Genomic DNA, 27,841 nt, shown 5'->3' on the forward strand with positions numbered 1-27,841 from the left:
TTTATCAGACAAATCTTAGGCTTCAGAAAACACCCCATATGTAAGGCCTGGGCTAGAAAGATGACTCAGATGCCAAGTAGAAAGTCACAGGCTTTTATTCTGAAATTCCGTAGCTTCAGGATAGAGTTATAAACCAAATGGCTGTGAAAATATAAACCTGATCTACTAACTTTGATAGCAGTCTCAGATATCAGTCTTCTTTGTGCTTCTGCTGTGACTGGGTCATGTAATCGTGATTTTTTATTATTATTGCTGTTATTTTTGTGAAATGAATATTCATAAACGAGTAATGTATGGTCTTTCAACAATTTCCAGTGAATAATATATACATTTACGTAAAAGATTTTTAAAGCTTGTATCATGAGGTGACACCCCAACCAGTCTATGGATAATCCGGCCTTGATGAAACCCTGCGAAATGATGTGTCAATATGTCAATATGACCGCTTATGGCCGAAATAGGTAAAACACCATAAAACTTCAAACATCATCATATCCATGTCTTGCATCAAAATTAAATAATAGCGGCGCGTAGGTCGTCACTAGCGGTGCTCTTGTTTTGAAAACATGTAAATTATGTCCTTCCGGTTCACAGGACGGACCAGTCCAATCAGTAACCAGCATTGCTGACATATTTCAGATGACAGTGATCTATCGTGACCATTCCAGTGGACGGCGACTCGAGCTGTGGCGCGTGAACTGGAGCGAGTTTACCGACGTTACCGTGAATGTTGCTGTGTGTTTACCGGCGGCAGGATGAAGAAAGCCCTCAATAAGTTCTACGTCGACATGGACAAGTACCTGTACAGTCTGGGCCTCTACAGGAAGATGGTGGCCCGGGACGCGTGCAGTCTGTTCCGAGCCGTGTCTGAGCGGGTGAGTCGGGCTAAAAGTCACAGCTAATGGCGGTGCGGAGTGTGGGGGTCTGGTGTCACCAGGTGACGGCACCTGGTGTCTAAAGTTATCACTCTGCACACAGTCTTGATTGAGCAGGTCGCCATTGAAACAGATACCACATTTAAGCCAGTTTTGAATAAACACAAGCAAGGACGAAGTTTTGATTCAGAGGTGGGGGGAGACACACGTATTTTTAATAAAACTCTAACTCCTTCAGTTCACTGTGTTTTCTAGTAGTTCTTTTAGTTTTCTATTGCTACTTTTAAGTTTACTGTTCCCTTTTTTGGTTTGAGTGGTTGCAAAGCATGTAGCAAAACGTTATCACCTGGTGTTTAACCTTGTTTTCACTCCAACTCATCAAACCAGTTTTATTTATTTTTTAAATATTAATAACATTTAATAATAATAAAATAATAACAGTCCTCATTTACATATCACCACCCAGTAGTGGGCAGGTCAAACTGGTAGGAATATCACAGGTGGGGAGAAATTGAATAAAATGTCCATAGTTCAGAGTAAGTAGTCAAGTAATCAATTTTATTTGAAATGGGTGTAAAACTCATTTTAAAGGCAGTTATATGGAAGAAAATCCTATTTTTGATGTAAATGTAAAGTGAACAAGGGTCATTTTGACCCAAAGTCCACAGGAGGGTCAACATAATCAACTCATCCAAAGGTTCCAAACACATGACGTCTTCGATCATTGGCAGAGATAAAATTCTGGCAGAGTTTCTTCCTGTCCAAGGCATCAACACTTTCTTGGTGTATGTGACAAACTGCCACATTGTTCAGGCGTTTCTGCTTCATGCAGTTGCTGAGTCAGGTCTTTAACCTCCTCAGTGCACTGTAACTCCTCTCAGCTTCAGCAGACGATGTTGGAACAACCAACAACAGCCTCACAAGGACCTCCACCTGATCAATAGACCTCTGACTTCAGGCAGCATGCCTCTCAGGATGTCTGCAGCTTCTGTGCTTGATATGTAGGTGTTCTTTGACGTGAACATGGCTAACTGCACATCCAACATCCTCCTGTTAATCTCTGGATACTGGTCCACAATGGCATCACAAGAAAGATTTCCTTCCTCTGAGAGCCAGGCCTCGTCTGCCTAGAAAATGCACACAGCTCATGATCTTCATCAAGCATGCCCTTGCTATTTGCTGTGATGCTGCCAATGCACTAGAAAGCTGAGAATTAAATGGATTTGCTTTTTGACAATGTGTAGTAACTGTCAGCTTATGAGACTTGATTTTTGTATGATCTGTACATTTCTCCACAGCCTTTTTTACAATTTCTGAACCCAGCGGAGACAAATATTGAATCAGTGTTTTTCGTCAGTGAGGACTTGTCAAGTTGAAATGCTTTTACACAGTAAAGCACAGGACTACATTCATACTATGACTGTAATGAATCCAAGGAAAATTCTTTTAAACCATTTCTCTTGGAAATGTAGGGTTCTGCTTGCAAGTTTTGAACTGCTATTTCTTTTGCATTAGGCTGATATGGCTCAGTTATCTGATCTGGCCCTGCTCTTCCATCTTGTGCTGCTTTACTGACTGAGCATCCTCTGACCCCTGGCTGCTGCTGATCCAGCTAAGAGAAACATAACAAAAGATGGATATCTATGAGCAGCTTATAACTGAATTAATCACAATAATGATGAAAAATATTTCCAAATAAACTAGTTTATGTCACTCCCTCCCTACTGTGAGTTCTTGACCAAGCTCATGAACTCACTCCTTAGTCGCTAATATTTCTTACCAATAAAATAATACATTTACACATTTACACAGGCTTTTTAGTACACTGGCCTCAATATAAAACTGTACCTGGCCAGTTTACTTCTTTCATCTGACAAAATATATACACAGACAGATTATCATCACGCTAACATTTGTCACGATGCTTAATTAATGTGTGTGTGTGTGTGTGTGTGTGTGTGTGTGTGTGTGTGTGTGTGTGTGTGTGTGTGTGTGTAGTTGTATTACTCTCAGAACTACCACCGGAGGGTCCGTCAGCACTGCGCTAACTTCATGAGAGCCAACAGATGTAAATTTGAGCTGGTGAGTCTGAGATCGTTAACTAATGAATTTATTCATTATACCCTCACCTCTGCCCTCTCCTCCATCCTCACCTCTGCCCTCTCCTCCATCCTCACCTCTGCCCTCTCCTCCATCCTCACCTCGTCCTCCACCTCGGCCCTCTCCTCCACCCTCACCTCTGCCCTCTCCTCCATCCTCACCTCAACCCTCAACTCCTCCCTCACCTCCTCTCTTACATCCTCCCTCACCTCCACCCTCACCTCAGCCCTCTCCTCCATCCTCACCTCGTCCCTCATCTCGACCCTCACCTCCTCCCTCACCTCCTCTCTTACATCCTCCCTCTCCTCCACCCTGTTTTTCAGTTTGTTGAAGGTTCCTTTGAAAAGCATCTGGGACGTGTGGAGAACCCGAACGTGAGCTGCTGTGCCCTTTGACCATTGAATCACTGTTTTTACCTGTGGATAGTTGTGGCAATGTGTGACAGTGAGTGTGTTTTTTCAGGAGACGGTGGGTCAGGTGGAGATCAAAGCTTTATCTCAGCTGTACAGGTGAGAGGCTCTCAGGTGTTCACTCACCTTCTGTGACCTCAATCAGTCAATCGCTTTCACCTACAGATCAGCTTAGGCCAGAGCTAGACCTAGATCAGAACTTGACTTGGGTGTGTGTGTGTGTGGCTGTGTCTGTGTGTTTCTGTGTGTCTATCTGTGTCTGTGTGTGTGTGTGTGTGTGTGTGTGTGTGTGTGTGTGTGTGTGTGTGTGTAGGTGTTGTTTCCTGATCTACGATTACCCGGGGATTCCAGCCAAAGTGATCTCAGAGGACAACTTCGTAGTTGAGGTGAATACTCTTATTTTTCCCTTTGATGGTTGTCATGACGATGAACATAGCAGGTCACATGACATTCTTCTTTGTGTTTTGATTGGCCAGCTCTGTCTTGTCTGTTGTCCAGGTGATGCTGTCCCACTCCATCAATGGTCACTATGACATCATTTACCCAAGGACTTACCACGCCTCTGCCGCCCTCCGTCAGTGTGAGTGCAGATCACTGATTGGTGGCTCAGTATGGTTGACAACTGTTGTGTGCAACATTTAGTGTCAGACCCACTGTGTTGGTCTTAGTGAAGGTTCACAGGTCAGAACCAGGTTCAGGTCAGAACCAGGTTCAGGTGAGATGTATTTCGATGGTGGTGTCGGTGAGATCATGACAGTGAGGGCCCTCACAAGTAAAGAAGAACAAACAGTGTTCTGTCTTTGTGTCTGTCTGTCTGTCTGTCTAGCTCTCCTGTATGAGCTGTTCTACACTCGGGTGTTTTTGTCAGAAGAGACGGAGCTCTGTCAGGCGATGGAGGCCTGCAGAGTTGAAGGTCAGCGCTATAGACACAGCACACCTGAGGATCAAGCTCACAGGTACACACATTAATGTTCGACAGATTGACCGCTGATGTAGAGATGACATCAGCGCCCTGCCGTCAGATTTCTTGGCGTGAGGGGGATTTCTGTGTGTTGTGCGTGCTGTTCGGGTAACTGCGATAATGTCACTCTCTCACACACGGGGGGGTGTGTCCAGCAGGGAGGATGTGGAGTCCGGGGAGCTGCTGAAGAGACGCGAGGAGCTGTGACAGAGGGGGCAAAGGTGGGGGTGGGGGTGGGAGTGGGGATGGTGGGGGAATGCATGATCCATGGTGTCACCTGCAGGTTTGTTCTGAAGCTCAAAGTGGGCGGGGCTCCTAGTCTCAGCTAATCTAAAAATGGTGAATGAAGCCCTGTTGATGAAACACGCCCACCTAGCTCAAAGCTACCAAACAGCTACGGCATGGCCATGCCCTTTTTATGTCTAACTTTAAGCCTTATTATATCTAAATGGGTGAGTTATAGAAAAACTCACCCCCCATACAGTTGTCATGACCAAAACTGTTTTTGTAACAGGCTGCAAAACATTTTTATATCTGCTGTAAATTTGGACATTTTAACATGGGAATCTATGGGGATTGACTTGCTTTTGAAGCCTCAGGTGGCCACTGAAGGAACTGCTGGTTTTTGCTTCCTTCTTCAGACTCGGGTCACTGCTCGTGTGAACAGAACTGAGCTTGGCTCATGGTGACTCACACATACGAGCTCTGAGTGGCTTTTCAGTTAAATTTGTAGGTAATAAAACATAAACTCGTCAGAGAAATGGAGCAAAATTGAATGTTTTTATTGGTCAGTGTCCACTAGAAGCCCCGCCCCGCGCCAGACTGTCTCTTTCATATAAGGTGATGAGGTCTCTGGATGCAGAGTATTACAGAGATGTGGAGTTTAACATCCGGCTGGATACCTGCGAAGGTAACTGGTTACATACATCTGACAGAAAAATATAGAGGGTTTCTGTTGAGACAGTAGTTTCTGATTGTGTGTGTGTGTGTGTGTGTGTGTGTGTGTGTCTCTCTGTCTGTCTATCTTGTGCGTGTGTGTGTGAGACAGAGATGCAGAAGACAGACTACAAGTTGTTTGCAGGAAGGCAGTACCTCCTGGGAGACAATTGTCAGGTAACATTACACTTCACGATACTGATGTTAATACTGAATCAGGGTCAGGACTGTGTATGTTGTGGACGGCTTTTGTTGTCTGTCTCACATGTGGGTGTCATCACCTCCACCTGTGTTTCAGGTGCATTTGGAGGCAATAGGGAAGTACTCCAACGCTTTCAATCAGGAAGTAGAAACAGACTCCACGGCCGTCACCCTCATCATCGAGGAACTCAGAAAAAAGTAACAACCCCCTTATACCTGACACTAAGTTTAACCCTAAAACCAGACCGCTCAGAACCTCAGACAGATGAGGACAGATGGAGTGTGAGAGTTAAACTGATCTTTACAAAGAATTCTGAGACGTTGTGTGGAAATATATTTCACATTGAAGGGGGTCAAGCTTTTGAGGAGGTCTTGTCTGAGTTAGTTAGAGTTCAGTACATCTCTGTCCTCTGTCTCTGTCTCTGTGTCAGACACCGGACCTGAACCAGTGAATCCAGTTCCTGCCTGGAATGTTGCTGCTCCTACCAGAACAGGAGACCTTGGTATATTTAACCCCCGTGACCCCCTCCTGACTTCTGTGACCCCCTCCTAACCTCTGTTATCCCCCTTATGACTTACTGTGACCCCATGCTGAGCTCCTTGACCCCCTTCTGATCTCTGTCACCCAATGCTGACCTCAGTGACCCTTGCTGAACTCTGTCTTCATCTCGTTCTGTCCTCATCTAGACTTGGACTCTCGTGGTGGGCGTCATCATCGCCAGTGCAACTTCAGGAAGTTTCATGGTAGCAGTGGAGGGCCGGGTACGGAGATTCTGATGCCACCACCATCCACAATGCAGGCCCAGCCCCTCTGCACTACCCCCCCGCTTCCAGCCAGCTGGTCACCCCCACCCGCAAACCCCGCCGTTCCCAGGAGCCATGGCCTACCACCCCTCTGCTCCCCCCCCCCCACCACCCCAAAGCCCGACCGCCACGCTAGGGAGCTACCCGGGGGGCCTTGTTGTCCGGGTTGTTCAACCGGTTTGATTGGTCCACAACTGAACTGATTGTCGTGTATGTCTGTCTCTCTGTCTCTGTGTGTCTGTGTGTGTCTCTGTCTGCCTCATGAATTCGGGCCGGATCTCCTCCTGTTTCCTCAGCCATCATCTGATTGGTCCACAGTTGACCTACTTCCACCCTGGCAGTCGATATCATCACAACTACGAGAACTACACCTTCGGGTTAGGGTAAACGGCAACGAAACCAACACATGACAATATTATTGATAATAATATTGTTGATTTTAATATTATTGATAATATCACTGAACCCTCAGACCACTGAGGACAGACTGAGTCCCCTCAGACTGGTGACTTTGAGGAGGTCTGGTCTGAGTTAGAGTTCAGTACATCTCTGTCTCTGCCTCTGTGTCAGACGCCTGTTCCCCCCACCGGACCTTAATCCTGTTCCTGCCTGTATTGTTGCTGCCCCTACAATAAATGGTGACCTTGGTATTTTTAACCACTGGTATACCCTCCTGACCTGGTTGACCCCCCCAACGACCCCCTCCTCACCTCTGTGATTCCCCCCCTTATGACTCACTGTGACCCCTTCCTGAACTCTGTGACGCCCTCATCGGCCCCCTCCTGGCCTCTGTGATCCCCCCCCCTTATGACTCACTGTGACCCCCTCCTAACCTCTGTGACCCCCCCTTATGACTCACTGTGACCCCCTCCTAACCTCTGTGACCCCCGGCTGACCTCTGTGTCCCCCTGCTGAACTCTGTGTTGATCTCATTCTGGCCCCATCCAGACTTGGACTCTCGTGGTGGGCGTCATCACCACCATTGCAACTTCAGGACGATTCATGGTGGCAATGGAGGGCCGGGGACAGAGCTTCTGATGCCACCACCATCCTACTATGGAGGCCCAGCCCCCTCTGCACTACCCCCCCGCTTGCAGCAAGTGGGTCACCCTCACCCGCATCCCCCGCCGTTCCCAGGAGCCATGGCCCACGACCCCTCTGCTCCCCACACACCACCACCCCATAGCCAGAACTCCTGACTATGATGCCTCCAGGTGGGACTTGTTGTCCTGGATGTTCAACAGGTTTGATTGGTCCACGACTGAACTGATTGTTGTGTATGTCTGTTTCTGTGTGTCTCTGTGTCTATGTGTCAGTTTGTGTCTCTCGTCTGTAGTCTCATGGATTCTGGTCAAAAGCTCAGCCCACTTCCTCAAACGTCACCTGATTGGTCCACAGTTGACCTATTTCCACTGTAGTGGGAGACTACCTTCCTTATCTGTTAAATTATTCCACTATGTGACCTTGGTAATCTGCTCAGAGTTAAAAGTCCCAATCAGAGGCGAAACAGCTCAGAGACTAAATCCAAATCAGAGGCAAGAACAGCTCAGAGATTAAGTCCAAATCAGAGGCAAGAACAGCTCAGAGATTAAATCCAAATCAGACGGCAAGAACAGCTCAGAGATTAAATCCAAATCAGAGGCAAGAACAGCTCAGAGACTAAGTCCAAAACAGAGGTGAGGCAGGAAGTCTTCAGTCCAAAAAGGTGTTTATTCGAAGAGAAGAAGTTATAAAATCCATGAGGTACCCCGGGGCAACTGAGAAATCTCTGCGGATCACCCACTTTTATACCTGGGGTCAAGGTCACCAGTGCCCACTTGGACCACCCCCCTTCGTCATGATCACACAAGACTGTTATCTACTGTTTTCATTTTTGAATGTGTTATGTAAAAGCCTACAAAATGTCTCACCCAGGCCCCTATCTGTGGCCTTGGGTGAGCTGTGGCTGCACTCGTTGCTCATTCATTTTAAACATTGTGATCGTAAAGGGTGAATCAAAAACTGGTCTTTTATCAGGCTCAAAACTCATTATTAGAGCATCATTTGGGACTACATGGGACACTCCCAAATCTATTTATATGAATGATCATAACCTAGATTTAATTTGCCATTACACCACCCTGGAAGACGATATTATCACAACTACGAGAACTACACCTTCAGGTCACGGTGAACGGCAACGAAACCACCACATGACAATTTTATTGATGATAATAATATTGTTGATTTTAATTATTATTGATAATATCACTGAACCCTCAGACCACTGAGGACAGACTGAATCCCCTCAGGACTGGTGACTTTGAGGAGGTCTGGTCTGAGTTAGTTAGAGTTCAGTACATCTCTGTCTCTGCCTCTGTGTCAGACTCCTGTTCCCCCCCAACGGACCTGAATCCAGTTCCTGCCTGGAATGTTGCTGCTCCTACCAGAAATGGAGACCTTGTATGTTTAACCTCTGTGGTACCCTCCTGACCTCTGTGACTCCTCCGAATTTTGTGACACCCCCCCCCCCCCACCCGACTTCTGTGAATCCCCAACGATCCCCTTCTGACCTCTGTGATCCCCCCCTTATGACTATCTGTGAACCCCTTCTGACCTCTGTGATCCCCCCTTTGACTATTCTGACCCACCCTGACCTCTGTGTCCCCCTGCTGAACTCTGTCTTGATCTCGTTCTGGCCCCATCCAGACTTGGACTCCTTGTGGTGGGCGTCATCACCGCCATTGCAACTTCAGGAAGATTCATGGTAGCAGTGGAGGGCCGGGGACAGAGCTTCTGATGCCACCACCATCCTACTATGGAGGCCCAGCCCCCTCTGCACTACCCCCCGCTTCCAGCCAGCTGGTCACCCCCACCAGCAAACCCCGCCGTTCCCAGGAGCCATGGCCTACCACCCCTCTGCTCCCCCACACCACCACCCCATAGCCAGACCTCCTCGCTATGGAGCTTCCAGGTGGGACTTGTTGTCCTGGATGGTCAACAGGTGTGATTGGTCCCACGACTGAACTGATTGTGGTGTATGTCTGTCTCTCTGTCTCTGTGTCTCTGTGCGTCTATGTGTCTATGTGTCAGTGTGTGTCTCTGTCTGTAGTCTCATGGATTCTGGTCAAAAGCTCCGCCCACTTCCTCAAACGTCACCTAATTGGTCCACAGTTGACCTATTTCCACTGTAGTGGGATACTTACCTTCCTTATCTGTTAAATTATTCCACTATGAGACCTTGGTAATCTGCTCAGAGTTAAAGTCCCAATCAGAGGAGAACCAGCTCTGAGTCTAAGTACCAAATCAGAGGCAAGAACAGCTCAGAGTTTAAGTCCAAATCAGAGGCAAGAACAGCTCAGAGACTAAGTCCAAATCAGAGGCAAGAACAGCTCAGAGACTAAGTCCAAATCAGAGGCAATAACAGCTCAGAGACTAAGTCCAAATCAGAGGCAAGAACAGCTCAGAGACTAAGTCCAAATCAGAGGCAAGAACAGCTCAGAGACTAAGTCCAAATCAGAGGCAAGAACAGCTCAGAGAATAAGTCCAAATCAGCAGGCAAGAACAGCTCAGAGACTAAGTCCAAATCAGAGGCAAGAACAGCTCAGAGATTAAGTCCAAAACAGAGGTGAGGCAGGAAGTCTTCAGTCCAAAAAGGTGTTTATTCGAAGAGAAGAAGTTATAAATCCATGAGGTACCCCGGGGCAACTGAGAAATCTCCTCGGATCACCCACTTTTATACCTGGGGTCAAGGTCACCAGTGCCCACTGGGACCACCCCCCTATGTCATGATCACACAAGACTGTTATCTACTATTTCATTTTTGAATGTGTTATGTAAAAGCCTACAAAATGTCTCACCCAGGCCCCTATCTGTGGCCTTGGGTGAGCTGTGGCTGCACTCGTTGCTCATTCATTCTTAACATTGTGATCGTAAAGGGTGAAAAAAAAACTGGTCTTTTATCAGGCTCAAAACTCATTATTAGAGCATCATTTGGGACTGCATGGGATATCCCAAATCTATTTATATTGCAATGATCATAACCTAGATTTATTTGCCACTACACCACCCTGGAAGACGATATTATCACAACTAAGATGAACTACACCTTCAGGTCACGGTGAACGGCAACGAAAACCACCACATGACAATTTTATTGATAATAATATTGTTGATTTTAATATAATGGATAATATCACTGATAATATTACTGATAATTATGATACTGACATTAATATTGACAATAATGATATCACAGTGAACATCTGTCGGTATTTTCACCCACTAAGTGAACAGTCACAGGAAGTCATAAGACACCAGATTACCATGACAACCTCATTTCAAAATAAAGACATGTCTGAATATTATTGATCTTTATTAACTTGCTTTGTGTACAATTCTGAAATGTCCTACATTGGTGCCCCCAGTGGTCATAAAGAACTCTAACATTAGAATAACATTAAAGGTTAAAATTAAGTAATGCCCGTGTCCTGTTTTGTTTGTTCTCCAATCAGTCGAAGTTGCCATCAGCTGGTGCTCTTAATAAAGAGTGTCAGTTTGGTTTCTCAGAGCCGATGGAGGACTATCTGATATGGACCCAGCCATCGTGTGCTACCAGCTTGAGGGCGGGGGACACCGTGTTCCCTCTACTGCCGGTGAGAAACACTAAAACTGCCAGATGATTGAAGAAATGTGTCTAGGAAGTGGAATGTTGAGGTTCATGAACCAAAGACGTAGGTCCTCTGATACGCACTCAAAGACTGACTTTAGACTCTTGATTCAGACTTTGACTTTAGACTCTGGACATAGCCTAAACATCTGGACAGGGAGGGACAGGATGCAGAGACAATGATGGGGTCATGTCGGTGTACAAACATTAACCACATCTGTATAATGTTAATATTAAAGTAAATCAGGTAAGTCAGCACGACCTCTGACCCTGCTGTCGTCAGTGAGAGGGGGAGTGAGTGGGAGGACTCAGTGATTTACCTTGCAGGTTTTTTCTATCATATATGAGAAATGGTCACATGCCCTACATTAGTGTTTCACTTTTGTGTTACTGCAGAAGAAACATTAAAGATGGAGTCACAAAGGAGGACAAGGAGATCCAGGCTGCTACCCTGCAGAAGTTCGAATGTTCTTGATGCATAAGAAAAAAACAATCGTTTTTAGTTTACAGTTCTGTTCCAGCTATTCAAATAAAGGGTAGGACATTTCAGACTCACTGATTAATGTTTCAAAATTCTAAGTCTTCTTCTTTCACATCGCTGTGTGCCTGACTCTCTTCAAAGATAGTTCTAAAGCCCCTCCAGCCCTCGACAGCTAAATCTTTTGGTTATACTGATGATGGAAGATTCTGTACTGTGATGGAGAAGGTACTGATATCTTCGGAAGCCCCCTTGTAGTGCAGGTACAAGTCATTTAGTGTGAGAAAATGCTGTTAGAATACCATCATTCTTAGAATATTATAGCATATGCTTGTGCATGTCTCTGTGTGTTTGTGTCCGTGTATGTGGCTGTGGATGTGTTTCTGTGTGTCTCTGCGGATGCAGGTCAAAATGATCCAGAGACATATTGAAGGACCATTGCCCTATCTGGGTCAGGTCTCTGTGTGTTGGGGCTCCCTACAAGAATGTGGAATGCTCAGTTCACAAAAAGAAAACCCTTGCTAGTAATATTGAGAGCACAAAAAATGGAGTTCATACAGCATATTTCATGATTTATTTAGTGTTTGTTTAAAATACATTACCTGTATTTGTAACATGCACATTTAGTTAGTGATGTATATTCAACAGTATGTTAGGTTAGTTTGACTTAGGTTTTTTCTAATTTTTTGTTCTGTTTTACCAGTGCCCCAGGGTTCCTGTTGTCCTTGCTGAGTTCATTGGCTGGATTGCAAAAGTATAGGCCCCAGGCAGTGGCACAGTTCAAGAAAGTGCCAATGAGACTGAACCAAGAGCCTGCTACAATAGGGGGGAAATTGGGGTTATTGAGTTTAGTTCATTAGTAGTTAATGTATAATGCGTTGTGTCATTCCTCTTGTGTGTTCTTTGGCCTGATCAGCCACTATTGAACCCCCCCCTGTGTTCTTTATTTGTTAGGTTGGTCACAAAGGAGGTTGATGACATGCATGAAGATGCATAGAAAATTCTTGAAGTCATAATGTTTTTGAGAAAGAAACCAATTGGTTGTGTATAGTTCAGTTCTACATGTTCAATTAAAACTAAAACATTTCACATGTGTGGACTTTTCTTTTAAAGCAGACATGGTAATACATTTAACACAGACTTAGAAATACTTAAAACTTTTCTTGTAGAACCAGTTAGTGGTTGTCAAGGGCATTGTTGTAGGAAATGTAGTTTTCTACACAAAGTATTGGCCAGTGAAGTCAATCCCCTGCCACAAATGTATTTATTGGCCGAGGACTTAATGCGAAGCGTCTTGGAGGGAGAAGTGTGATCAAATAGACATGGACATATCAACACTATGGGTTTGTGGCCCTGGGGGGCTCAATTAAGGGCCTTTAATGTTAAAAAAAAAAAAAAAACCTGTTGACCTTCAAGTGGCATCAAACATTAATAGTGGGCAGAGCCAAGATGAGCTAAAACTCTGGAATGAGCCCCAAAAGCTGACTCAAGACACAGACACAGTTCTGATGTGGGAACAGTCGTCTTTACTGATTCTTGATCAGCCTTCCAGAAAAGTGCGTAGGGCAAGCGGTGGGGAAGGTCGAGGTCGCTTGAAGGGAGGCTGGGGAGACTGGCAGCAGGAGCTGTGAGCAGAACTTCTGCAGTGGGTGGGACAGCTGTGCTGGAACTGACAGGGCTGAAGCACAGTGAAAAGCACAGTTTGTGTGAGATTTAAAAGAGGTAGGAAAAAAAATTGGATTATTATTTAAGCGGGCTGGAGTGTTACCCATATGGTAAACAAGAACGATCTGGCAGCTTGTGACTGGGAGCCTTGATAGATGTACTGATCTGATGAGCTGATGGAGAACAGGTGAGACCAGCAAACAGCACAGCATCACGCTCCCTGCAACAAAGCACACACACCAACACCACGCACAACTTAAGAGGAGGTAACACAAGGAGGACACTGTAACACAGAGACCCAACTGTCCAGCTTTCCGAAACCCAACCTGGTAGCATCTTCCAGTGGCTAGCTCTTTTCAAGGCCTCCAAACCATGATGTTTCAATTTAATGTCACACACAGGTCATCCAATGCTTACTTTGCAGTCAAAGCTTTTTTTTAAAAGTCCTCATAAATAGCTGACATTAGCCAGGTAAGACTACCTTCTCAGTATGTAAATGATAAATAAATGAAATCATTATTTACATCCTTATAAATACCGACATTTGTCCAGAGATGAGCAAGGCCATCATCCCAATGGCGGAGGCTTAAGAAGCTCAACAAGCATTGGCCAGTCTCTGCAGCATGTCTGACTAATAGACTGTGCAAGTGTAATTGACTTGCACTCACTTTTGCTGAGAGCTAACGTCTATCTTGTTCCTCTACCACAACAGAATTGTCACCAAATTTCAAGAAGTTACTGAAGACCAGTTTCCCTGTTCATAAAGGCTAACAAACCCAACATCTAGCCTTAAGAGCCTTTAATCCAAAAAACTCTGAGCTGACCTCCAATGACCATCAGCCCACTGGCTAAGACCTAATAATTTGAACCTGCCGTTGCTGACTTTCTCTCACTTTTGTTGCAAAGTTTCAGTCTATCTGAACATTAGGACCAATGACTTGTCCATCTGTCACAAAGAAAGTGATCTAACTCAGACCCAACATTTCAGGAGGTTGCTGAAGACCAGCTTCTCAGTATGTGAAGGATAACAAACCCAAACATGCACCGTCAAGAGTAAAGTGGATCAGATCCACTTTGAGGGTGCACAGTGGTACAGTGGTCAGCACTGTTGCCTCACAGCAAGGTTTGAGCCCCAGTTTGCCTGGGGCTACTCTGTGCGTAGTTTGCATGTTCACCTCATGTCTGCCTGGGGTTTTCTCCCAGGTATTCCAGTCTCCTCCCACAGTCCAAAGACATGCACATCAGGTTAATTTGGATGCTCTAAATTGCCTGTAGGTGTGAACGTGAGTGTGATTGTTTGTCTATACATGTTAGCCCCGCAGCAGACTGGCAATCTGCCCAGGGTGTATCAGAGAGAGAGATCCAGACTCTGCGTCTCTAGAGGCAGAAACACTGAACCAACTGCAAGCTTTGTCAAAAGTAAAGTTTTAAGTCTACTAGAGAGAGGGTGTCTGCCCCATGGACCCAGACTGGAAGTTGGTTGCACAGTAGAGCATCCTGATAACTGAAGGCTCTGCCTCCCATTCTACTTTTAGAGACTGTAGGAAGTTTGTTCTTTTGATGTTGTAAGAAACTCAGCTGTCAAATTCATTCAGATAGATTAACTGAATACCTTTATCCTGTCTTCTTTCTTTTACATCCTCTCTGAGTGGGAAAGAGAGAGAGAGACAGTAATAGAAGTAGTAGTTACATTAATAATCCTAACAGGGCTAGAAAATACAGTAAGTCCCAGTAATAATATGTCTATGATGATGTGCTAAATTGCACTCACTATATGTTGCAAAGTTGAGGTCCATCTGAACATTAGGACCACTTTGGATCTCTTGTTATGTGTGCATCTACACAAAAATCTCCTACTACTCTGTACATAATTTCTAGCTGCACAATTTGATTTAATAGTGTAAAACTGTCTGTAAATATTAACTGTTGTATATAGTGCTCATTTTTGAGGGTATATTCACTTTACTTCTTCTTCATTTTATATTATTGTATTTCTATTTTATATTATTATTATTATTATTATTGTTATTATTATTATTATTATTATTATTATTATTATTATTATTATTATTATTAATTAATTATTTATTTATTTTCATGGATTGGGTTTCATTGCCATTTATCTTATTTTATTTGTATCTTTGTTACGTTACTTTCCTCGATATTTACATGTACTGTGAAATGGAGCACTGCAATCCAACAATTTTATGCAAGAGATTAATAAAGGATTCTAATTCTGATCCTGAAACTATTTCACAGACGGATGCACCGAGTTATAAACAAAGATACTCAGTAGAATGAAACAATGCTCGTCCCTGCCTGATTCACTGAAGAATGGAGCTTCTTGAGCTCATGATTCCTCTCCAGTCTCCAGATGACCAACTCTCTGACTGCCATGAGCTGGACGACCCTACATCGACATTATGGTCCACTATCTTTATATCATAATGTAAAAAGCCAACCAGCTCTGTCAATTTCACAAACTGCATGACCAAACATCTCTGTCATCACTTTCTTTTTTTTTTTTTTTTTGGCCTTTTCTGGCTTTATTTGATAGTACAGCTGAAGAGTTAGACAGGAAACAGGGTAAGAGACGGGGAGTGACACGCAGCAAAGGGACCCGGGCCGGGAGTCGAACCCGGGTCCGCTGCAGAGCCTCGGCACATGGGTCGCGCACGCTACCGACTGAGCTATGCAGCGCCCCTCTGTATCACTTTTGAGAAAGAATTATGGTGCACTGTCCACACTGTCAAATGACGCTGATCGCTGTCCCTTTAAATGCCAGGTATATCTAATCTTGCGAGATTTGGAGAGATAATCTGCAATATCTAGGCTTTCAACCTAAGGCACCTTATCGTTAAGCACGTGCTCAACGATAAGGTGACATCTCTGTGCAGTTAATGGACTCAAGAGAGGTAAGAAACTGATAATAACATTGGGTACCGGAGTCACATGATCGGTTGGACAGGATGGCGGCTTAATTTTCTTCTCCTCAACCCCAACTTGTAAAACACGTATCATATACCCGTAAGAGAGTTTTCTTTTGATATTAGAAGTTATATCCTGCCTTTTGTGGATAAGATGTCTGATGCAAGCAAGAAAGGAAACAGCTTCGTCCTCAAAAAAACTACACGCAAAGTTGAAGCTATCGCAGAACTCGTGCTAGAAAAGCAGCATGGCTACCTGGAAGCGACGTTTTACCAGCTGGAACAAATCGGAAAGACACCGAAGAGAAGTTATCCACTATACAGGCGGACTTAACATCTTTAAAAGGAAGTATTGGGAATGTGAAGGCAGAAATGGGGAAGATTAGGTCTGAGGTGAAGGCAATTCTTTTATGCTAAGTCAACATGAGGATGTAATTGAACAGCTGCAATTTAAGCTAGCTGACATGGAGGATCGCAACAGGAGATGCAACCTCCGCACTGTTGGCCTTGCTGAAGGAGTGGAAGGATCGAATGCGGTACAATTCCTGACGAATTCCTTGCCAGAGTGGTTTCCCACCTTGGGAGATCTTAATGGCGAAATTATGAGGGCGTATCGAATATATAAAGACGACAGGAATAGGACCGGTCCCCGTACCATGATTTTCAATGTCCTTCGCTTTACCACCCATCAACACATCCTACGAGAAGCTAGGAAATCACCTGCCACCGTGAACGGACGAAGGATTCGCCTTTCCCCAGATTACAGTGCCTACACTCTACGGAGACGCCAAGCATTCTCCCAAGCCATGAATACCGCGAGAGCCAAGGGGATTGAATTCTCTCTACGGTACCCTGCCACGTTAAAGATCAAAACAGGGGGACAAACTGAGTCGTTTCAGTCTCCTAAAGACGCCGAGGACTTCGTCAACTCTCTGTCGATGGCTGGAGCTACGGAGAATCCGCACCAGGTTCCATTGGACACGAGGTGCAGCCGGCTAATGGCGAAGAGTAACTGCAGAAGACTACATTCCCCACCTCTCCTATTTTTCCCCATATTTTTTGCAGCTCTTTGGAATATACTGTCCGGGACATATTTTAGGATACCTTGTGGATATATATATATTTTTTACTATTGTCTGTGTGGTATTGGAGTAGCTTAAACTGGATCGCTAACCTGGACTAGCTAATGCTAGCGCTTTCTGGCTGCGACCGTGGTACAGTGCCTGGCGCTAACCGATATTTCTGTGAAGCTTTTGGACTTTGCATGGACCTTTTGAAGTTCATTTGAATTCTTGTTTTTCTATCTGTTCGACTAGCGGTATCCTATTGCATTGCTTTTGTTTTTCACTTTTGAACTATTGATTGGACACTATGGACAGCTGCAAAAATTAATATTTTTATTTTTATTTTTTTCGGTTGTTGGACTGTTTGTTCTCAGCATTGGAGAGGTGAAGGATAAGGATAATCTGTTCTCTCTCACAGTAGCATATTAGTATAGTGCTACTTCGGCAACCTATTCTGTTTGCAGAAACTTATTCTGTGGATTGTTATGTTTTACTGTTAACTTTGTGGCATATTTAGCTCAGGTTGGACACAGGTCTTTGGGTTGAGCTTTTGGATATTGCTGCCCCGTATCCATACCGTGGTCACGGATCAGCCTAGAGTTTAGTCTGCCTGCCTATTTTATTTTAAGTGTAATGTCTCAAGTTATGCCCTGTCTTGCTCTGTCAATGTTTGTCCTTGTGTGTTGTTTTCGTCTTTGGGGGATATTTCATTCTGTAGATATCTTGAATGTTATGTGGGGAAATTCAACATTTGTGTCAGGGGGTTATGGTTATTTGCTTATGTGCAGGGGTGTTAGTTATGGTTGCTGCCAATAATTTTCAGTTCCCCGGCTTACTCTTGAGATCGGGTCAATATAATGGGTGAGCTATCTATTTTAGTATGGAACGCGGGTGGATTAAATACACCACATAAGCGGACTAGTGTGCTGTCACTACTCCGTCGTAAGAAAGTTGATATTTCCCTTATACATGGAAACGCGCTTGTTAAATCCTGATTCTAAGCGCCTGGCTAATAGATTTTACCATGTCATTGCATCTTCATCAGTTAATACGAAAACTAGAGGAGTGGTGGTTGTAACTAGATGTAATCTTCCTATCAAGGTGTTGGACATCAGGGCGGGACAATGTGGGCAGGATGGTAATTGTGAAAGCGGAGATTTATGGGCAAACAAATTTGAGAAAGATTTTTATGACCGCTTAACACGTTATACGCTTGTAACTGACTGAGTAGTCATTAATAGTTGGAGCTAATATGAATGCCGTGTGGGATGTTGCTCTGGATCGCTCCCATTCACGAGCCTCAAGGGACCAGGAACTGGCTACTGTTGCTTTGCGATCTTGGGCCCAGAGTCTAGGTCTAGTGGATGTTTGGCGATCAATGAATCGACCCTAAAGGACTTCTCTTTCTTCTCTCACAGGCACAAAACATTTTCTAGATTAAATTTTCTGTTTTCATCCCCCAACCTTTTTCAAAAAAATTATACTGCTACTTTGCTTCCTATTGCTCTGTCAGACCATAAAGGTGTTTTCTGTCACGCCACTTTGAAATGCTTGTCCAAGCATGCCACTAGGTGGCGCCTCAATTCTTCTTTATTAAAGAATGGGGATTTTAAAGCCCCCCGCGACCCTGCAGAGGATTAAGCGGCGTACATATAATGTGTACAGATGATGGATGGATGGATGGATGGATTTTAAAGCGCAATTCCTAACTGGGTTGGATGAGTTTCTGTCTTTTAATGCAGGGCTCTGTAGATGACCCAAGGATTTTGTGGGATGCAGTAAAAGGTTTTATAAGAAGTAATGCCATACTTTTTAGTTCCAATTTATGTAAAGTGAAATCTTCCAGATTGCAATCTCCTTGAACTGGAATTTTTCCAGACTAGATTCTCTTTTGCAAAATAATTACTCTTTGGACATTGAGACCAAACATGATCTTGTTAAAGAGATTAATGATATCTCAAAGCAGCAATCAGAATTTCTAATGCATAGAACTAGACAGAAGTACCATTTTCACGGATCCAGACCCTGGTCTCATACAACAGAACCCAATTAAGGGCGAGACAATGAAGCAAAGTAAAAATACAAAGTTCAAATCAATGTCAAAGTACAAATCAAACATGAAAAAATGCAAAATAAATCCAAAACCTACGAAACAGGACAGGAGCATGGACAGGAGCATGGACAGGAGCATGGACAGGAAACAGGAAACAGAAAACAATGACTGGACAAAGAGTGAGGGGAACACGGAGACTAAATACACAGGACACTAATGACATGACGAGGAACAGGTGAGGAGAGAGGAGGAATGAAACCAGGCGTGATAATGAGGGGGAGGAGCACAGAGGAAACCAGACCAGGAGGGAACAAGACAACAGACAGAGGGAGACAGAGGGGAGAACATAGGAGAACTTAAAGGACACATGAGGGCATGGAAAAATCAGAACATGAGACACAAGACATGGAAAAGGCAAAAACATAACACAAGACATGATACAAAGATGTAAATCAAATACAAGAAACCAAAAACCAAACACAAGAACAAACAAAAACAAGATCTCCTGACATAGGTAGAGAGGATTTTTGATCAGGACCTTGTATAATGTGGTCTATATGATGGAGGAAAACGGTGAAATTGCTGCCTTTATTGCATTTTTCACAAATAGAATAAAGTTTCACAGATCAGAAACTGTGTTGTAATCAATGTCTAGCCTCTGTAGGATAATCTAATTAAAGTCTGACATCTCTAGGCATGGTGATTTTTGATCAGGACCTGGTCTAATGTGGGCTATAGTCTGAGAAAACAGATAAATGTACCTTCGCAGCATTTTCCAAATAGAATTAAAGGTTTCACAGATCAGAAACTGTGTTATAATAATGTATAGCCTCTGTAGGATAATCTCACCCAGATTTGACAAGTCTTAGGTACAGTTGTTTATTGATCAGGACCTGGTTCTAATGTGGTCCACAGTCTGAGAAAATGGCGAAATACGCCTTCATAGCCATTTTCACAAACAGAATAAGGGTTTCACAGATCAGAAACTGTGTTGTATATAAATGTCTAGCCTCTGTAGGATAATCTATTAAGGTTTGACAACTACAGATGGAATCCCGGCTTACGATGACCCTATTTAACGAAAAATTCAAGTTACAAAGGCACTTAACGGCAATATTTCTGCGGTGGTACGGCAAAATGCACCGCGTAACGAAATCCCACAAATACAGGAAATTCACATTAATTTCAAATTTGCCTCGCGACCGAAATTTTAAAAACATATATGAAATAGAAAATGTATTTATTTTTTATAATTTAAAAAATGTTTTAAAAAATATCATTGCACAGTGTACGTCCATACATTAATTACGTAAATGTAAGTTTTAGTTTAATGTTTAGATTTAAATTCCATAATGTTATGTACATGCACACGTACGTATGTTTGCATGCATTCGTATGCTTTTCTTCAGCCTCCGCCACCTCCTCCTCACCAAGAACTTCGTCTTCATCCAGCATCGCCTCACTCAAAAGGTACATACATGATTTATTTTATTGATATTTATTAAGACATTTATCATTTATAAAATTATTTTCTTCATTTCAGATTGTATTTTGGAATATTCTTAGTGTTTTTTTTTTCAAATATTAAGTCATATTTGTAGAAGAAATACGCGACTGGTAGGGGGCCTGGAACGAATTAGGCTATTTATAGGCAAAAAGGTTGCTCTCGGACTTACAAAATTCTGACTTATGAAAGGCCCCTCTAGGAATGATTCACTTCGGTAAGGTCGGGGTTCCACTGTATGGGCATGGTGGTTTTTGATCAGGACCTGGTCTAATGTGGTCCATCGTCTGAGAAAACGGCAAAATGTACCTTCACAGCATTTTCACAAATAGAATAAAGGTTTCACAGAGCAGAAACTGTCTTGTAATGAATGTATAGCTTCGGTAGGATAATCTCATCCAGATTTGACAAATCTAGGTACAGTGGTTTTTGATCAGGACCTGGTCTAATGTGGTCTATATGATGAGAAAATGGTGAAATGTGCCTTTATTGCATTTTCAAAAATAGAATAAAGTTTTCAAGCATCAGAAACTGTGTTATAATGAATGTATAGCCTCTGTAGGATAATCTCATCCAGATTTGACAAGTCCAGGTACAGTGGTTTTTGATCAGGACCTGGTCTAATGTGGTCCAAAGTCTGAGAAAACGGTGAAATATGCCTTCATAGCATTTTCACAAATACAAAAAAGGTTTCACAGATCAGAAACTGTGTTGGAATGAATGCATAGCCTCTGTAGGAGAATCTCATCCACATTTGACAAATCTAGACATGGTGGATGTTGATCAGGACCTGGTCCAATGTGGTCCATAGTCTGAGAAAACGGCAAAAGACGCCTTCATAGCATTTTCATGAACAGAATAAGGTTTCACAGATCATGAACTGTGTTGTAATGAATGTATAGCCTCTGTAGGATAATCTAATCCAGATTTGAAAAGTCTAGGCATAGAGGTTTTGGATCAGGACCTGGTCTAATGTGGTCTATATGATGAGAAAATGGTGAAATGTACCTTCATAGCATTTTCACAAACAGAATAAAATTTTCACAGATCAGAAACTGTATCGTAATGAATGTATAGCCTCTGTAGGATAATCTCATCCAGATTTGACAAGTCCAGGTACAGTGGTTTTTGATCAGGACCTGGTCTAATATGGTCTATATGATGAGAAAATGGTGAAATGTGCCTTTATTGCAGTTTCAAAAATAGAATAACGTTTTCAAGGATCAGAAACTGTATTGTAACGAATGTATAGCCTCTGTAGAATAATATCATCCAGATTTCACAAGTCTAGGTAAAGTGGTTTTTGATCAGGACCTGGTCTAATGTTGTCAACAGTTCTGAGAAAACGTTGTGAAATATGCCTCCATAGATTTTCATGAATAGAATAAAGGTTTTCACAGATCAGAAACTGTGTTGTAATGATGCTCTAACCTTAGTAGGATAATCTAATCCAGATTTAAAAAGTCTAGGCATAGAGGTTTTGGATCAGGACCTGGTCTAATGTGGTCTATATGATGAGAAAATGGTGAAATGTTCCTTCATAGCATTTTCACAAACAGAATAAAATTTTCACAGATCAGAAAGTCAGTTATAATGAATGTAGAGCCTCTGTAGGATAATCTCAGCCAGAGTTGACAAGTGTAGATACAGTGGTTTTTGATCAGGACCTGGTCTAATGTGGTCCATAGTCTTAGAAAATGGCAAAATGTGCCTTCACAGCATTTTCACTAATAATATGAAGGTTTCACAGATCAGAAACTGTGTTGTAATGAATGTATAGCTTCGGTATCTCATCCAGATTTGAAAAGTCCAGTACAGTGGTTTTTGATCAGGACCTGGTCTAATGTGGTCTATGTGATGAGAAAATGGTGAAATGTGCGTTTATTGCATTTTCAAATATAGAATAAAGTTTTCAAGGATCAGAAACTGTGTTATGATGAATGTATAGCCTCTGTAGGATAATCTAATCCAGATTTGACAAGCCTGGGCATAGTGGTTTTTGATCAGGACCTGGTCTAATGTGGTCCATAGTCTGAGAAAACGGCAAAATCTGCCTTCACAGCATTTTCATAAATAGAATAAAGGATCAGTTCTGTATTTATGACCATGTTGTTTTCTACTTTGTCCAACAGCTTGTCATTTCCCACCACATCCCTTTGACCTGCACCAACTCCTCTACTGTATACCCCTTCATTAAAAACCAACGGCTCTTTGAAGAGCCACTTCAACACTGTCCTCTTCCTGCTGCTCTCTCCCTCTCTCTCTCTCTCTCTCTCTCTCTCTCTCTCTCTCTCTCCTCTCTCACACACACACACACACACACACACACACACACACACACACACACACACACACACACACACACACACACACACACACACACACTCACTGACACACACGCACACGCTTCATTTCTGGAAGCCCCACAGTCTTCAAGTAAGTTTTCAGTTTTTCCAACTCGTTCTCCCACTTAACATGGTTTCTTTGCCTGCTCAAAGACCAAATGCCTGGGTGTCAGAGGTTTTGGCTCCCCGTTGCCAGCTCACGGAGACATCCAGTACATGTCTGCAAAGGATGAAGGACGTATATGATGTCGTCATTCTAGGTAAAAATGTTCAGACAAACACAACTGGGAATATATGATGAAAATGATTACATTTCTGAATACATGTAACGGAATATTGATGCTTTTGCAACATTGTTTCTTGAACTTTCATGCCAATATAGCACCTTGAAATTGAATTGTGAGACAAGGTAATTAGCTATGCTATAGTTTTAATTATACAATTCCAGTAGAATAATGGGTCACCTAGCATACATACAACTAGACTATCTCAGTCATCTCCATCACTTGACACGGTCTTGGGAAGATTCTGTTAAATCTCTAGTGTTTGGTAGAAGTACCTTCATGCATGTCTGTTGTTGCAACACTCCAGCCAGTAGGTAACATCTGTTTCTATCAATGATAATAATAATAATAATAATAAATGGATCACACTATTACTACTAATTGAGTACTCCTCCAATGAAGGCTGGGCCCCACTAGATGCTGCAGGACCACCAATCGCCCCTGCAGCTCCCGCTAGACCACCGCTGGCCCCTGCAGCTGCCGCTGGAGCACCAGTGGCCCCCAGAGCTCCTACTGGAGCATCAATGGCCCCTGCAGCTCCCGCTGGACCACCAGCGGCCCCAGAAGCTCCCAGTGGACCACCACTGGCCCCACCATATCCCACGGTAGCAGTGCCCCTGTCTGATCCCCCAGTGGCCTTAACCAGACCACCAGCAGCCCCAACTGGACTACTGAAGAGACCCCATTCCCCAGGAGGATTTCCAGGAGCCTCCCCAGGTTGTTTTGAAAAAGGTAAGGAGAAAAGTAGCTGTATCAAGAATCATGGAAATAAGTTGTACGCCCCACACAACCATACACTTACTTTGTGTAATGTCTGGGCAACCCTGTATGCAAACCATTTGAAACAGGATGGCAGAAATGGGTGTTTATATGTAGGTAGGTATGTGTATTCATACCGAGCTGTCACAGTACGGATGTTACAGTTCGGTGCTTGCAGTTGTACAAAGAACACGTTTGGTGACACAAACAGTTACTGTTAAAACTGTTTAATATCCACTTACTCTGACGTGCAGATCAATAATTCTGAAGCACGAGTTGCACCAGAATGTTTTGCCAGTGCAGCACTGTTCTGTAGCATGCTCAAGCAGGTATGCTCAACAGTTTACTCAAGGTAGCCTTGTTACCCTGGTTACCCTGTAGTGTTGTTGCTGTCAGAATGACAACAAACCCATAAAACTGACTGAGTGCAACACAGTTATTAAAATATGCTCTGTTAGGTCCAGAGTGAAACAGTACTGCATCTCCTTGTCCCTCTCCCCTCTCCGTGACCTCTCATTGAGTGAAGCTATTGAGAACAATAAAAAAAAAACAACAAAACATTTGATTTCTGACATGAACAGACAGCATGATGTAATAACAGTTCTGGGAGAGAAAAATAATATCAAAAAATATGAAAGTGGTTTGGTTGATGTCATCATTAGATTATTATTACTAAATTATTACAGACTGGAAGCGTTTGTGAGCGCTGAGCAACGCGTACATCTCTAAAGTGATGTAGTTCTCAAGTGTGTGTTGCCCACACAGACGGCGTGGCTGCTCCCGGCCTTATCTCTCTACATAGAGTTTGCCCTTGACAATACCCATCAACAGTACAATGTTTCATTTCAATGGCAGAGTCTGTTAATCCTAAAAGGGATAATTCACCCATGATGCATAGTTTATGTATCAAGTGCTCAGGTGATAAAAATCCCTCAAGTGATAGAGTGACCAATAGACTTGATTGAACTGGCGAGTTATGAAAATAAGCTTTGACAAATGAATAGTCCGTCGGCATTGTAAACTGTCTGAGTTTATTGTTTATGTGGTAGACGTTGTTAAATTCAAATACTTTTTAAATTCATTTTTACATATTTGAAACGTTTTCCTGTAATTAACAGATGGAAGTGTGTCACATCAAAAGAAAGGTGTGTTATGAACTGAAAATTTGTGTAAATTTAAACATTTGAATTGACATTAATAGTTGTGAGTCTTCATGAAGGCTATATTTGCATCTTTAAGTGGCTGTGTCCTATTAGGTTTGGACGATATGTCCATGTATAAGTATAACGCCTCCTTTCTCAATATCCTCCTGTCATTCTATAAATTGTCTTGTGTAATGTTACTTAATGTTATATTTTTTCCTTTCAGAATGCCCACACACAGTGACAGGGAGCCAGGATTTTTACCCTGTGAAGAGGGTTGTAAAATACAAAGTTGTCAAGGTTATAATCCCACTCAAACACTACACAGCCCCCCACCCCCCCTGGAACCTGATTTTGATTTGGTTGTGCTGTTCCACTTAGCTTTTAATTGAAGTGTTACTCTGTTCCTCTCTCTTAACTTCACCACTTCTGGAAAGTCCCAAGTTACAGAATGTTGCAGTTGAAAAGGGCAAAAAGTATTCAAGAGTATGGTATATCTGTAATGTCTTGCAAAGATCTGACACTGAAAAAAGTGTCACTATTTTTCAGGGCCAAATGATGAAGCAGGTGGAGTGAGAGCCATGCCAACTCTGGTATGTATGATCTGTCATTACTTCAATGCCTCCAGTAGAATTCCAGAGACTTGTAGTAGTACAATGTATACCAAAGTTCACTGAAGCAGTCTCTTGTGGCTCTTAGTGGCCCAGCACCTTACTAAGACACTTTATATATATATATATAAAGTGTCTTAGTATATATATATATATATATATATATATATATATATATATATATATATATATTATATATATATATATATATATATATATATATATATATATATTGTGTATCGTACTTGCCATTAACACTGACTACATTTACATGTACACCAACAATCCATTTTGGTCCATGTAATGAAGAAAGTATTATGCCCAAAGTAAAAATTCACTGCTGAAATACTCTGAAGTGACTGTGAAGGTCTTAGGTCTCCTTAGTGTAAATGTGCAAAAAATAAAAATGAAGCCACACAAGTTCACATAATGATTATTCAGCCTTTTATTCACCAGTGGAACTCCCACTCGCATGTAGCACTGCTGCAGACATTGCATGCTGGAGCCCAGTTGACCTTTGGTGACATGGTTTGTCACTGATTTGTGTGCATTTTTGGACTCACTAAACATGCCAGGATAACTCAAATTAAAGTTAACATTGCTACATGTCACCTACTGTATACTTCTCTCTACCTTACTTGGTGTACTTTTATCTGCTGCAGTTCCAGGTACTATGCTTCTTGTAGGAAATAAGGCCTGGCCAAAACATAATAATAGTCCTCTCTGCAAAACCTGAAAGATAGACAGATGAGATTGACTGTTCCTCCTAGTCTACAAAAACAAGGAGTTGATCAATGACGTGAACAGGCTTCTTTTATGAGTACCATACTATAATCACATAACTGTTACACCATCTTATAATTGGCCTACTGTGATTTAATGAAAATCCACTGCAACACAGCTGTTGTAAAAAAACTACAGCACTCCAAATGTGTGTCTCATTGTGTCTGTATTTTATCTGCATAACCAAAACAGCTAAATATATCTTTCCTTTTTGTGTTACAGTGGAAAAAAGTGGCCGTTGGAGTGGGTGGCGGATAAGGACACTTGTTAGTGAGAAGGTTGTTTTACATAACATTTACAAGACTTTCTGTTGTGCCTGGACCCCAAAGCTCTAATTTTTCATTTCAGAGTAGTTTCAGTATGTTGGTCAATAAAAAAAACAAAAAAAAAAAACACAAAGAATGAATTTGCTTCCTCTTTAATAAAACACACTAGTGCATATTCTGCTTTATGACATTGATAATGACATTGTTAACTACAGGGCAACAAACAGTTATTTTACAAGCTGTGTTAGTGAATGATGTGAAGCCTGCAAAGTTAGCTCAGGCAGACGACTCAAGCTGCACCCATCACATCTTGTCAGCACATCTCATTGCTGCTGCTGCCCAGGGATTTTTGTAATCCCACCTCCTCCCCAGCATCCACCTGTGTGCTCTGTCTCTATGATCCCCTGCAGGGGTTTGCGTCATTCCCTGTAATGTCTGACAATCCAGATCATTCGGGGAACGAATAACTGAGACAGAGCCTGACGCCAAACCTGCTGCAGCCATGCTGAAGGATACCTGTGCTGTGCTTCAGCTTGCCATACTACACTCAATCCTGCTGAACCATGCACATGAAAAGGCTCCCTACCTATATTGTATTTCCATGCTTATGCTAAATAAATTATTTATTCTCATTTCAGAGTTTTCTGACTGAACTTCCTAAAGTTTTATAGATGTGTGCATTGTGTCATGATGAATTGCGTTTTGTAAACAATCACCGAGTACAACAACTTGAAAATAATAAGGAAGGGTGACCAGATGCCCACGGTGTCCTGGGGACTGTCCCTTAATTTGATACTTCCTGTTCCTGACTGGAGCATACCACATACCCCTTCCTCACCAGATGGCATAGTTGTCACCGGCAGTGTTGGAAGCAATTGGATTACTTTTACTCTGATTACTGCAATTACATATCTTCTTCCAGTAACAAGGTAATGGAAGGGATTATGTTTAAAATCTTTGGCAATCACTTTGCAGTTACTGTTATATAACTGATCATAAAACTGGTCAGGGGTCAATACCTGACA

General features: G+C 42.7%; 1 protein-coding gene and 1 pseudogene across 2 annotated transcripts; both read left to right on the plus strand.

Moving 5' to 3' along the window:
* Positions 1–602: 602 nt before the first annotated feature.
* LOC119016154 lies at positions 603–5,685 on the plus strand (annotated as a pseudogene).
* Positions 5,686–15,958: 10,273 nt separating this feature from the next.
* Positions 15,959–26,930, plus strand: LOC119016155 (oleosin-B6-like). Of its 2 annotated transcripts, XM_037092051.1 has the most exons (7): positions 15,959–15,993; positions 22,759–22,806; positions 23,125–23,231; positions 23,658–23,987; positions 25,383–25,456; positions 25,706–25,749; positions 26,773–26,930. In XM_037092051.1, the coding sequence occupies exons 3-6, from the start codon at positions 23,201–23,203 to the stop codon at positions 25,730–25,732; spliced, it is 462 nt and encodes a 153-aa protein (XP_036947946.1). In that variant the 5' UTR covers positions 15,959–15,993; positions 22,759–22,806; positions 23,125–23,200; the 3' UTR covers positions 25,733–25,749; positions 26,773–26,930. The 2 variants fall into 2 exon arrangements, with proteins under 2 accessions (XP_036947946.1, XP_036947945.1); XM_037092050.1 differs by lacking the exons at positions 15,959–15,993; positions 22,759–22,806 and having other exon boundaries at positions 22,982–23,231.
* The last annotated feature ends 911 nt before the right edge of the window (positions 26,931–27,841 follow it).

Source organism: Acanthopagrus latus, unplaced genomic scaffold (assembly GCF_904848185.1).
Source record: "Acanthopagrus latus isolate v.2019 unplaced genomic scaffold, fAcaLat1.1, whole genome shotgun sequence".
Lineage (NCBI taxonomy): Eukaryota > Metazoa > Chordata > Actinopteri > Spariformes > Sparidae > Acanthopagrus > Acanthopagrus latus.